The sequence below is a fragment of the Etheostoma cragini genome, unplaced genomic scaffold, assembly GCF_013103735.1.
Source record: "Etheostoma cragini isolate CJK2018 unplaced genomic scaffold, CSU_Ecrag_1.0 ScbMSFa_1523, whole genome shotgun sequence".
NCBI classification, from domain to species: domain Eukaryota; kingdom Metazoa; phylum Chordata; class Actinopteri; order Perciformes; family Percidae; genus Etheostoma; species Etheostoma cragini.
Genome location: NW_023265587.1, coordinates 985588 through 998053, shown reverse-complemented (window position 1 = coordinate 998053; position 12466 = coordinate 985588). Strand labels below are relative to the sequence as shown.

General features: G+C 43.5%; 1 protein-coding gene across 16 annotated transcripts in view; it reads left to right on the top strand.

The window, feature by feature from the left end:
• osbpl8 (oxysterol binding protein-like 8) overlaps positions 1 to 12466 on the top strand; it is an 83106-nt gene that overhangs the window by 46133 nt on the left and 24507 nt on the right. For 12 of the 16 annotated variants that reach the window (XM_034865403.1, XM_034865397.1, XM_034865398.1 and 9 more), the window contains one exon: positions 456 to 632. In XM_034865403.1, coding sequence (XP_034721294.1) covers positions 456 to 632 — 177 coding nt within the window. Of the gene's footprint in view, positions 1 to 455; positions 633 to 7381; positions 7778 to 12466 lie in introns of those variants that run through there. The other 4 variants (XM_034865412.1, XM_034865404.1, XM_034865411.1 and 1 more) reach the window with 4 other exon arrangements.

The window sequence follows — 12466 nt, the reverse complement described above, 5'->3', positions numbered from 1 at the left end:
CACATTCTTTCTCTGCTTAGAATTACAGTAGGAACCACTAACAACACAACAACCTCTCCATCCTCTCCACCCGACAGAACACACTTTATTGACTTAGAATTACAGCAACAATTGCTTCCCAGTTGACAGCCCCTCTCTTGGCGTCAAATAGCTCACGTTGTCGGCTACGACCGCTGAACAGGCTACACGCTGTAAACAGCCGTGACCCGCTGGCCTGGTAACATTAGCAGTTAGCAGGGTCTGCATGGCAGCGTTGGCCGGACCAGTCGGGATCACTCTACTGGCTGAAATAAGCGTTATATAAGTTATCACACTGTGTTATAATGGAGAAAGCTGCCCCTAGCAGATGCTCCACAGGAGTGCTGTCTGAAGATGTTTTGTGATGGGAATGCAGTAAGATGGTAACATGTTATATCTCTCCTTCCTTCTCTGTCCTCTGTGTCCTCTCCTTGTAGCTGCTGTAGTGTGCGGGGATGACACCGTCCTTCTGACCCCAGGCAGGATGAGCCAGCGCCAGGGGAAGGAGCGGGACAAGGAGAAGGAGAAAGAGAAGGAGGCAGGCCTCCAAACGCCCAACAGGGAGCACGTTGCTACCCCCTCCACCCTCAGCCCGGGAGTCAGCTACACACACGGTAAGATCCACACTTCCTCTGCACTGCACTGTTCACAGCAAGCAGGCAAGGGTTTGAGTTTTCAACTTGTCTCTTTTATAGGTCAGCTTTAGTTTGTTCAATATGAAACTGAGATGAAAACATACTCCGGTCTTACACCTTTTTCTTTTTATGACGACCTATAATATGTACATTATCTTATTATAGTTAAAAAAAACTTTTCTAACCACACATACTACGCCAGATCCTGCTTTGTCTTTCTTCCTCTGTTAATCTTAAATTTGACACTTCCTTTCACATCAAAGTGAGACTGCGATTCAACTGAAACAACAAATAACACGTTTTTCCCTTTTCAAGCTTATAAGTTCATAAATAGAAATAAAACACGTAGTTGCTCAGTTCAGTACAGTCAGGGGTTTTGTCAGCCAGTTAGTTGACTTTGGGACTCCTTTCTTCTTCTGCTACTTGTACCTACATTTGAGCATGCACCAGTAATTCAAAATGGCTACTAGCTGCCACAGTTGCAGCTGTTTGGCCAAAGTTGCATAGATTTACTTTGAGAGTCTCCCAGCGATTCAGAGCTAGTAATCCTTCCCTTATCTGGCTCCCTGACATGACAGCTTTGCATGGGATTAAATGTCTTGGTGATCTGCAGGGATCTGGTTTTCATGAACCCTTTCACCTTTTCTGGTAAAACTAGTTCTATGCGATGAGGCGATAAAACAGATGAATATGAATTGGTTGCTGAATGGTCAGAGCGGCCATCTCATAGCTGGATCAGTGCAGCGGCAGCAGCCACGTAGCCAAAGAACTCCCCCCCCCCGCTCACTGACTCTACCGTGCTCCTGATAATGACACCAGCTAGATGCCTGAAATGAAAACACACTGTGTCCTTGACACTACCACACACACTCCTGCAGATATATGCTGACCCTGGTTTATGTTTTCCTAGACTCAAGACAACACTCATGATATCCCGCATACTGGGGACTTTGTGTGGACGTTTCTAGACCCAGACCAGCTGTCAGTGTTATTATGTGTAGCTTGTACCTTTAGCAGCCACTTGTGGTGGAGAAACAGTGACTCATGCTTCTTCTCCTGTCTGTTTACTGATGCACAGCCACACACCTGCAGGGAGATCAGGTGTACATCCTCTCTCTCTCGCTCTCCCTCTCTCTCTGTGTGCTGCTTCTGTTATTCTGGGATATTGAATGCTTAATATTTAACAGAGGACATACGATTGGAGAGGGCTATTGCTGCTGTGTATGAGGTAAATCAGGCTAGCTGCCTGATCATCAGACTCTTGCTGTTCTCTTTAAATACTGCTGAATTACAAAATGACCGCTGCTGTCTCAAGAGGTCATCAGAATCTGACTGTGTGGTTGGACATCGTCTTGTTTGGCTTCACTGACACTCACTGTGGTCTAGTGATAGTCTCGTGACTGGGGATCCCTGGACCACAGATTAGGATCAAATCTAATGGAGGATGGAGGGTAGATTTGGCTCAGGTCTTACATCACCCCTCACACTGCTTGGACCTTGTTCTTGGGTTATAGTGCCCTCTTGTGGATTCTGTGCTGTGGTTAGTGGACTGCCAGATGTCCTTGTACATTCTCTAAGTACCTGTTCTGTTCAGAGATTCATATTGTCATATAGTTTTGTTTATTACTGCATGGTAAAAATGGGGAAATCTTTAAGGTGCACACTCAGGTGATAGGCAGGGCGAGAGCTGTGAGGGCGTGTCTTTGTTGCTGGAGTTGAGAAACCGAGGAAATGTTCACACCGTTTCCAATCTAAAATGGCAAACACATGACATAATAATCAATAAAGTGTGGAATTTCAAACACTCATCAACGCTCGATTTCTTGGCTTTTACCTTTTGTTTGTTAAACGTTGGGTAGCTCTAGTATTGTTGAACTAATACATTTGAGGGAACAGCTGGTCTTGTTTTGTTTTTCGGCTCTTTTAAAAGGGCTGCAGGCCTACGTCCAACCACAAGAGGGAGTGAGCACAACATAGAAAAATATACCCATTCCTCTCTTTGACCTTCACTCAACATATACCACAACACACTGTCTGACTCCTATGGACACGGAGATGTGGGCTCATTCTTTAGTGGATCAGACGTGTGCCTCTCTGTGTGTGTGTGTGTGTGTGTGTGTGTGTGTGTGTGTGTGTGTGGTCATTATGTGGTGCATTTATCAACAGTTAGACAAGTCTTCATGCACTTTACACAGCCGTAGTAAAGACCTGCTTCTGTTTTTCACACGGCTGTGCCTCATATTAGTGTAATAAAATATAAAGATTCTTTGGCATACTGTATATTGTCCTGAGAGTGTGTGCCTACAAGCAGATTTGGCTACGTGTACACACACACCTTCTAACCACAATTGCATCATTAAACCACATCAATGTTTTGTTCTTCTGACGCTCAACTCCCTGCAGCACAAAAATGGGTTTCCATGGCAACAGATTTCCCTTTGAGCCCTTGTTCTTGCGTCAAAGTGATGACCGTGTATGCCTTGATTTGTTTTTCTTGACCACTGTCTAAAGATCTTGTCACTGTTTTTTACTCTGGAGTCACAAGATAATGAGTATTATACTGACATAGTTATTGCTGAAGACTGTAGGAGTTGTATGAAAATTCACAACTATAGTGTGAACATTGATTATGATGATAGTTATTTTTTCCCAGTCATTTCCCATAGCCCATTTTGGAAACTTGATGCTGCTGGAAAACAAAGAAACCTGGTTTCCCATTTACAGCCATTTTCAAATAGTTGATTTTAGCTAGCTATCCATCCCATAGCTGTAGCCACTGATCTTTGGGGAGGCCTGGAGCTAATCCCAGCTAACATAGGACAAGCAGTAAATCCCAGGGCAGAGACATAAGGCTGATTCCTGGCTGTACAGAGGCTCTATGCAGAGTAGATATGGTCTAGGTGTAGGAGCCATAGGGGGCTTCGGTTTGCGCGTGATGAACAGAGAATACGGGAAGTGCTGCATGTCTTTCTTCCTTCCTTTCCCCGTCTTTCCTCAGGCGTGAGATAGCCCACATTGAGATGACTCACACTCATCAATGCAGTGACACACACACACACATTTACATGCTTTTATTTGTATCTAATAGACATCACCAGAAAACAAACAAGATCCAAAAACTAGAAGTATAAATCAAGCTTCAGAGACGACCAACCTTGTCACACACACACACCTATTGGCAATTGTTATTGGCTGGGCAAATATTATCGACCGATGGGAGATATTGTTGGACATGTCACCTGATTAGTAACATAACATTTCTCCACCAGAGAACAGCGCAACGTTTATTTTTCAACTCTTAGAATGACCCGCTCAGTACATCTGTAACTATGGCTGTATGGGGCTTCTTGTTAGAAATAAAGAAGGTTTGCATATATATGATTATCCTATTTCCTGTCTAATCTAATTTCTAATGATATATAGTCTATAACTCAGACTGCTTTCACATTATCAATCCCTGGTGTCTCCGTGATCTGGCTGGCAACTGAGCCTTCTTTTCTTAATGACTCCCTGAGAACCAAAATAAACCCAGGAGGCTGTTTGACAAGGCTTCCTCAATCGGCTTTGAATTTGCTCTCGCTTTAGCCGTCTTTGGCTGACTGCTGTCGTCTGTCCATGTCAACAGAGAGTCTACCTGTAAGAGAGAGAGAGACCTGATGCAGGGGAGAGAGAGAACGATGTGCTGAAGATGAAAAGATAGTGGGAGAGTTGAGAAAGAGATTTAAAAAATAAATGAAGAAACAGAGAAGGGAGGTGGAAAGCAAGGGTGTGCAAGAGCAGAGAGCAGGTGGTGTCAGTATGGATTTAACTCCGTCTCAGGGATAACAGCATGTCAGATGGGGTTAATTACATGAAGGGGGCTGGTCTCTTCTGCACCCTCGGCCACTGCCAATCCAGCAGTCCTCCTTCTGCCGACACTTTGATCCTTTGGCTGAGCCCTGGGATGCCTGAGCTCTAAGAGGAACACAGCCTGACAGGGGAGATACGCACAGTAGATAACAAAAAGAGTCCCTGGAAGTAAAGGAGTGCAGGACGAAGTGATGGAGAACATCTCGGCCTTTGGGCCTGAGCTATGCTCGGATGGCCACGTTCTCACCTGGACTGACACAACCTGGATCTGAAGCAATAGGGATTTTAGCATGATTTGGCCATTTGGAGTCCTGTTAACACTTGACCTTGGGACACTACTTTGCCGTGTTCAGGGAAGTCATTTAACAGCTTCAACTGAGGGCTGTTACATATGTGGAACTGACTGCAGCATTCACGCTTACGTGGGAAAGTGAATTGAAGTTATAGCCTCAAGCAAAGCAAGGTACAGTGTGAAGTAGTGACAATTAACAAGGTAGTGCTTGTTGTTGCTTGTCATCTGTTTTGTCTTAGTTGTACCCGCTTATGTGAAATCCAATCTGACCTGTGCTGTCTCCTTGCTTTTGGTGTGTGTGTGTGTGTGTGTGTGTGTGTGTGTGTGTGTGTGTGTGTGTGTGTGTGTGTGTGTGTGTGTGTGTGTGTGTGTGTGTGTGTGTGTGTGTGTGTGTGTGTGTGTGTGTGTGTGCGTGCGTGCGTGTGCGCGTGCGCGTGCGCGTGTGTGTTATATATATGTGAGGTGGCTCTCATGAGGATAGAAGTTCACACCAAGGTAAAATGTTAAAGTATTTTACTTAACTTGTCACATGGACAGAGACACACTCCTTGGTTCCTTTTTTCTCTTTAAAGTGCCTAAATGTTCTCACCATGAGACTCGGAGGAGAGGATTTTACACGAGACGCCTTCAGGCTCGTAGTTAAAAGCCTCTTTGTTGCAAAGCTGATCCCAGACTTACAGGGTCTCCTTGTAGGGTTTATTTAAGACTAGGTGTTTGTCTGCATGTGACCTCCTGTCTGCAGTGTGTATCACCTTCACTGCCTGGTATCAGACATATTGCAGCTCGTGGGTTACTGGGTCCTAGTTTGTCTGCATGTGACCTCCTGTCTGCAGTGTGTATCACCTTCACTGCCTGGTATCAGACATATTGCAGCTCGTGGGTTACTGGGTCCTAGTTTGTCTGCAGTGTGTTTCGTTAGAGCTTTACTCTTCTGTTAGAAATATTTAATTTGCTACTACTATCAGCTGAAAAGAATAACAAAGCAGATTATAGGCGCCACCAGTTTGTGTTTTCACAGATTACACAGCGTTTGTGATGTACGGCTGGGCGATATCTTCCCTGATATAGGTCATCCTGGGTCTAACCTGATATAGGTCATTTCATGTCATGGTAACGAGATACATCACAAAACACATAGCATCTTTTCTGCTAATTCAGAAAATAAATAATCTCTTTCAAATAACCTAGCCTATTTTTCTATACATTCACTTTGTATGACTTAAACAATTAAAAAGTATGGTTATTTTCTCACTTTATTCGAAACTTTAGTCCAAAGTGAACATAACCTTCCAGGATCAGAATGTAAAGCGTTGTCTAAATGACGTAAATATTGCCGCAACACGTATTGTCAGTATGATAGAAACAATATTGTGAAATCCTCAATAGTGGGTGGCAGTAGCTCAGTCCATAGGGAGTTGGGTTGGGAACCGGAGGGTCACTGGTTCAAATCCCCGTATGGACCCAAAAAGTTGGGAGCGTGGATTGGTGGCTTGGATGCCAGTTCACCTCCTGGGCACTGCCAGGTTCCCTTGAGCAAGGCACCGTACCCCCCCGACCGCTCAGGGCGCTGGTTCAGCTTGCAGCCCCCCACTCTGACATCTCTCCATGTATAGTGCATGTATAGGTCCTGAGCATGTGTGTGTATTTCAGGCCATGAAGATGTAGGCTATATAGTTTTCTCACTGGCTGAGACAGAAGCTCCCCCGATTGATTTAACTTTGGAATTAATCAACTATCCTGTATCTACTGTAGGTTTGATTAGTAGCTCGGGGTTAATAGTAATTAGTGGTGCACTGGTGTGATCAAGTGCTTCCTTCTGTCCTCAGTAGAGCGTGTGTGTGCGTGTGTGCACACACACACACGGTCATACCGAAGGGATGACCTTTTTGATTACAGTTGTGACAATTGTGGGTTCTGATATAATACCCATGGTTCCAAGAACTAGAGTCGTCAGTGGCCCTGTACTGTCACCAAGCAGCACTTCCTGGGAACTGTGAGCATTAGGCTGAAACAAACACTTGTTGGTGAAGCACTCTCCATGTTAGTGACATGTTAGTTGGTGGGCAGCTGGATCTACATTTCATCCATCAAATCTGTTTCAACTCTGACAAGTGATATGGTTATGTGTAGGTTATGGCATTTTTTATGTGTGGAAATAAGTTTTTGTCCAAAATGTGGTTTTCAGTTTATATATATAGCTGTTGTTGAGAGAAGAAAAATGCACTTCAGTTGACCAATCCTCCCTGTATTTCTAACCTCATCTGCTGATGTCATAAAAGTGAATGGTGAATCTAAATTCAGCTTGAGGAATATTAGCAAGATATTAAGTATCGTAAACCCCAATGATTAATCCGGGGAATGAATTGTCCCTTCAAATTTAAAGTCCTGAATTAGAAACGATGCGAGAGAGCAGAATGGAAAGATGAGATGTGGAACAAAAAGGCATTTTTCAAGCTAAGATGCAGCGCTCCTACCCATCCAGAAGAGAGGGAGTAGGAGGGGCTCAGCTTATACGTTATTAAGCACTTACAGGCTGCTGCTTTCATACACACTCGCAGAGAGAGAGTGTGTGTTTGTGTGTGAGAGCGAGAGCGAGAAGGGGAGCAGTCTGCTGAAGGAACCGTAGAGAAAGGCAGCATACTGCACTTGGTCAGTGCCTAGTGTGTGTGTGTGTTTCTGTTTGTGTATTGGTTGGTTGGGTCGCTTGGCTCTCTAGCTGCGTGGGACGGATTGGACTATTTTCCGACCTCCCTTGATCTTCTACCCTTAGCACTCCCCTACCCCTCCCTCCCTCCCCTCCTCCGGCACGCCGAGGGGGCTCCCGCCGGCCCAATGATGAAGGAGGAGGGCCTGCTGAGTCGTCGCCGGTTCTCCACGTGCGGCGGTACAGCGTCGCTTCGGCCACCACACCCCGACGGACGCAAACTCATCCGCAACGCCTCCTTCGGGGGCTATAACGAGCTGTCACCCATCTCGCTGCCAGGTGGGTGTGTGCTGCAGAGTGTCGCCAGCCCGTTAGTAGACCTTGTTTTACCTTGTAGTATCTCCTAGGATCTCCGTAGTAGTGGATGTGGTTGCCAGTGTTTGGACTGATGAGCTGTGAAGGTGTTTCCAATAGTTCTCCTGTGGCTACTAAATATTCTTCAGATGTACTGTTGACTGTTGAGCTAGGCAATATATTGATATTATATCGTGATATGAGACTAGATATTGTCCAGAATTTTGGATATTGTAATATGGCATAATGTTGTCTTTTCCTGGTTTTAAAGACTGAAAAACAGTTAAGTGATGTCATTTTCTGATCTTCCCAGAATGTCATAACTGTTCTGGTATTGACCTTTACCCACTTATACACTACCCACTTATTATATCCACATTGTTGATGATTATTTATCAAAAAGCTCATTGTGTCAATATTTTGTGAAAGCACCAATAGTCAGCACTACAAAATCATTTTGGTATCGATATCGAGGTATTTGGTCCAAAATATCGTGATATTAGATTTTCTCTAGATGACTGTCGGTAGCTTGCATAAGATACTCATTCAAACCAGAAGGAAATGAGTTCTCCCGATCAAAGTGCACCCTCGTTTGGACAGGTTTTGGTCTGCTCGGTCTTAGATTTCAGAGAGAGGATTCAGATGGGGTTTGGACGACGTTGCTCTCCAGTTTCTGCAACGAGAAGCACAATGTTCATGTTAGCAGAAAAAAGGAACCTAGAACAATGTGCATTTGAACGCATTACCACCATGAACACAGTCAATGGGCAACTTTTTCTTACTGAATGTTGTATTCTATATTTAAATGGAATCATTTCTTACTGCTAAACACACATAAAAGTAACTAAAAAATAATAAGGTGTCAAACTTAAATTTAAAATAAATGCCCTCACTTTTTGAGTAAGAAACTATAATGGTGCCACAGCTATCGTGCACAACTTCCCATTTTTGAAATAGGTTTGGAAATATTAGTGAAAACTACGGGGGACAGCTGGTGAGTGACATCTGAGGACTGGTGTTGCTAGGAGATGCGTCATCATCTTCTGGGCAAGGGAACATAACTTTGTTGTGATGCTTCAGCAAAACTACATTTTGATTTCAGTTTGGCTAGAAGAGAAATGACATCAGTTAGAAGTCATACCAAAAAGCAGCAGCCATTTTAACAACAATATGAGTTCACTTTTAAATGGTAGTTATGTAATGTACTGCATCTAATAGTACATAAAGGTCAGAGTCATTTCAAGAATTTAGCTTGTTCATAGCTGTGCGTTGTTTGTTCATGACTCCTTTCTTCAAGGACTTTCTCTCCTCTCTCCCCACATTTGGAGAAGAACATAGATAGTCATTGATGGGATGTAGTTGTTCACAGACCGCTGGAAACTGATGAATGAGGAAGGCTCAGGCCTCAGCTCATCTGGCTTGTTTTTCTCAGGTTTCAATGAGGATCCTTTTTGTCTTTAGAAGTAAACCAAATCCCCCAGGACATTTGGGATTAAATCAATTTAGTTTCCATTTGTAAAAGCAGTGAAAAGGACAGCAACCTGGAGGCGGACAGCTGGCAGCCCCTGGAGCTTTGAGAGAATGGATGTTCTGTTCCACCTGACTGTTTTTACCCGTCGTTAATCCAGGAAAGGCTGACCGTGCACAAACACTGGCACACGGTTATGCAGTACTCCAGACGTATGCGTCCAAGTACAACCACACTTCTCTCCTGTTTGCCAATGAGCAGCTCCCTCAGATAAGTGTCCTCTCTAAGGACGTCCTAACAGCAGGTATTGAGGCAGGGGAGATTGTTGTCATTGTCTTTCTCTCCTCCGGCCATTCTGTGTCTGGGCATTCAAGGTGCTGACTTTCTGACCACGAGCCTACTTCTTACTCCAAATACTCCAAATAACTTGAGCCACAAGACTGTAGTCTGAGTCCTGGTATTTTCCTCATAGCCAACTCGTAGCCTTGGCTCCAGTCATTCTTATGTCAGATTATTTACGCACCAGCTTTAAGAGAGGATGCCGGCTGGTGCAGACGGGATGCCTTTAATCCTTTTTTTGGACCTTACTGAGAAACATGTGTTGTTGTTGGTGTTTTTTTACAAGACCCACCAGAACTAATACAATTGGTTTTCTGTCCACAGAAAATGTATCTGCAACTACTTCCAAAATCGATAAATCATTTATCTTATTGATCAAGCAGAAAGGCCAAGCATTTGATGATTGATTGCTCTCAGCTCTGTGTCATGGCAGTGTGGGCACTGTGTTTAGATGAACACTGTTCGGATTTCCTCTAGAGATGGTCCAATGTTCATTTTTGATTCCTGATAGCGCTTCTAATACTTGATCTTGCGTCTTGGCCGATACCGAGTACAGATCCGATACCAGTGTGTCATATATGTTATTCTGTTTAAACAGCTGTGAACTACTATCCCTGAATGGATATGATAGGATTTCTATCTTTGTTGTCAGTCTGTCTCAGGTTCTTTTACTATCCAGTTTGACAGTCAGTTATAAGAGAAAAAGAAGATAAATGAACTACTTCAACGTAGATATCCTTGAGGACTTTATTATGTGTTATTAGATCGGTGCATAAACTCCAGTACTTTTCGATACCAATACCAGCGTTGAGGCGATACCGATACTGGCATCGGTATCACAACATCTCTATTTCTTCCCTGATGCCTGTGCATGAAACTCCCAGCAGAGGTCTGCAGACAACGGCCAGATTGGGCAAAACAACATGTTGTTTGGGCTTCGTCCGTGCACTGGGAAGACCAGACACAAAGATGGCACAGAGCTGGTTTAAAAACAGCAAAGAATTCCTTTAAGTCCAAGCATAGTCTCCTTTTTGTGGAGGAATTGAAACCCGACTGCAGCTTCTCAGCTGTGCATCCTGCGTGTCAGTGTGCAGGCGTTGGACAGGGAGCTGTGTGGTCTCCGTTGTATTCCCCCGGGATGTCAGGAGCCGTGGTGTCCTCTAGCCGAGACGTGGCTGGATCCTGCCTAACCGGTGGTATCCAACCGGGTGACGACCACAGTCTGCTTTGCGATTATTATAATATATTTAATTTGACAAATTAAATTAGTATATTGAAATAAGAGTCTGTTTTGTCATTAGTTAGCTTAATTATCTGCCAGCCATTTGTTGTAGAATTGAGTCAATTTATGTATGTAAGTTATGTATAACAGGCATTTTGAGGCTTAAACAAAATGTTTAATTGCATATCGTCTGGATAACAATGGCAGAAGATATTTTTTTAATGTAAACCGATTCGGATCCTGGGACAGAAGCTTGGGGGAGTTGATGAGGCAAAGATATGAAAAGCACTGAAATCACTTAGTACCAACACAGAACATAAGAGATCATTTAATACTCTGAAAAGAGCAGCTTGTGTTTAGTGCATCTGACGGAAACCACTGCTCTGCCTCTCATTTAAAATACATTTCTGAAGTATTTTAACACTATCTTTCTCTTAGTCAATCATTGCAGTTTGAGTCTCCTAAGCCTTCTTTTAAATATCTAAATATCCAAAGATGGGACACCAGGTCATAGCTTGTCTTTCCTTACCATGGCCGATTAACAGGCCAGCATCTGGCATTGCACACAAACTCCACCCTGTGGACTATATTTAGAAAACCAATAGAAAACAGCGGTAATACAACCTGCCAAGTGCCCTTCTCTCATCCAGACACATCCTGTTTGAAATCTAACCCTTCCAAGAGATGCATTGTGTTTGTCTCCCCATGACAGAATAAATGTACAACCCTTTTATGTGGATTGGGCAACTTCATCACAGTTGTTGTTATGGTTTTTTGTTCAATACTGACCGGCTGTGTAACAAACAGGCTAGGAACGAGGTCTGGAGATTGAAAGGATCAAGGACAGGGACTTGGGCAACCCCCAAAAAACATTTGATTTCCAAGTAATCACATTTTATTGTTAAATCTTGATATCTGCTTAATGTTGAGTGGATGCATCCCTTCATGTCAACAGGGCACTTTCGGATGTGTTGCTTACTGCTGCTTCCTCTGTAGCCAGGGACTGTTTGTGAGGGAAATTGATTTGGAGGTTCAAAATGGGGCCTTCATAAAGCTAATAAGAGCTTGGAAACAGCTTTTCCTTGTTGTCGATAATTAGATGAAAGTATGGCTCGTCTTGAGGTCAGCATGACTTGGCATTCTGCATGCTGGAACATTCAGAGTCTTGACCATGAAGATAATAAATTGAGATAAATTAGGGGTTTGATTGCCGAGAGGAAGTGCTACAGTAGCAAGTAACAGAAGTGTGCTTCAGGTAGGATAAGAAGGACCTAAAGGGTTGATATAGTATCTACAATTAGGTTTTAAAATAAAAACAAATAAAATGTTCTTTTAAAAAGGGGACTTCCACCAACCTTACACACAATGTCAGTTTATTTATTTCACCAGGTACCATTCAACCCAGCAGTTGGAGAATGTCTTCCTTGGCTGTGGAGGAGCTTTTTGAAACCGGTTGATGCCGTCGGGGTTGGAAAGTACAGATTTAAAACAGAAAACCTGCGCTACAATTTCATTTCATGTCACAGAGAAAGAGAGAACTCTCTATAAGTTAAAGATAGAGCGGGTTTAGACCACTCTATAATTTACAGATAGAGCAGGTCTAGACCACTCTATAATTTACAGATAGAGCAGGTCTAGACCTCTC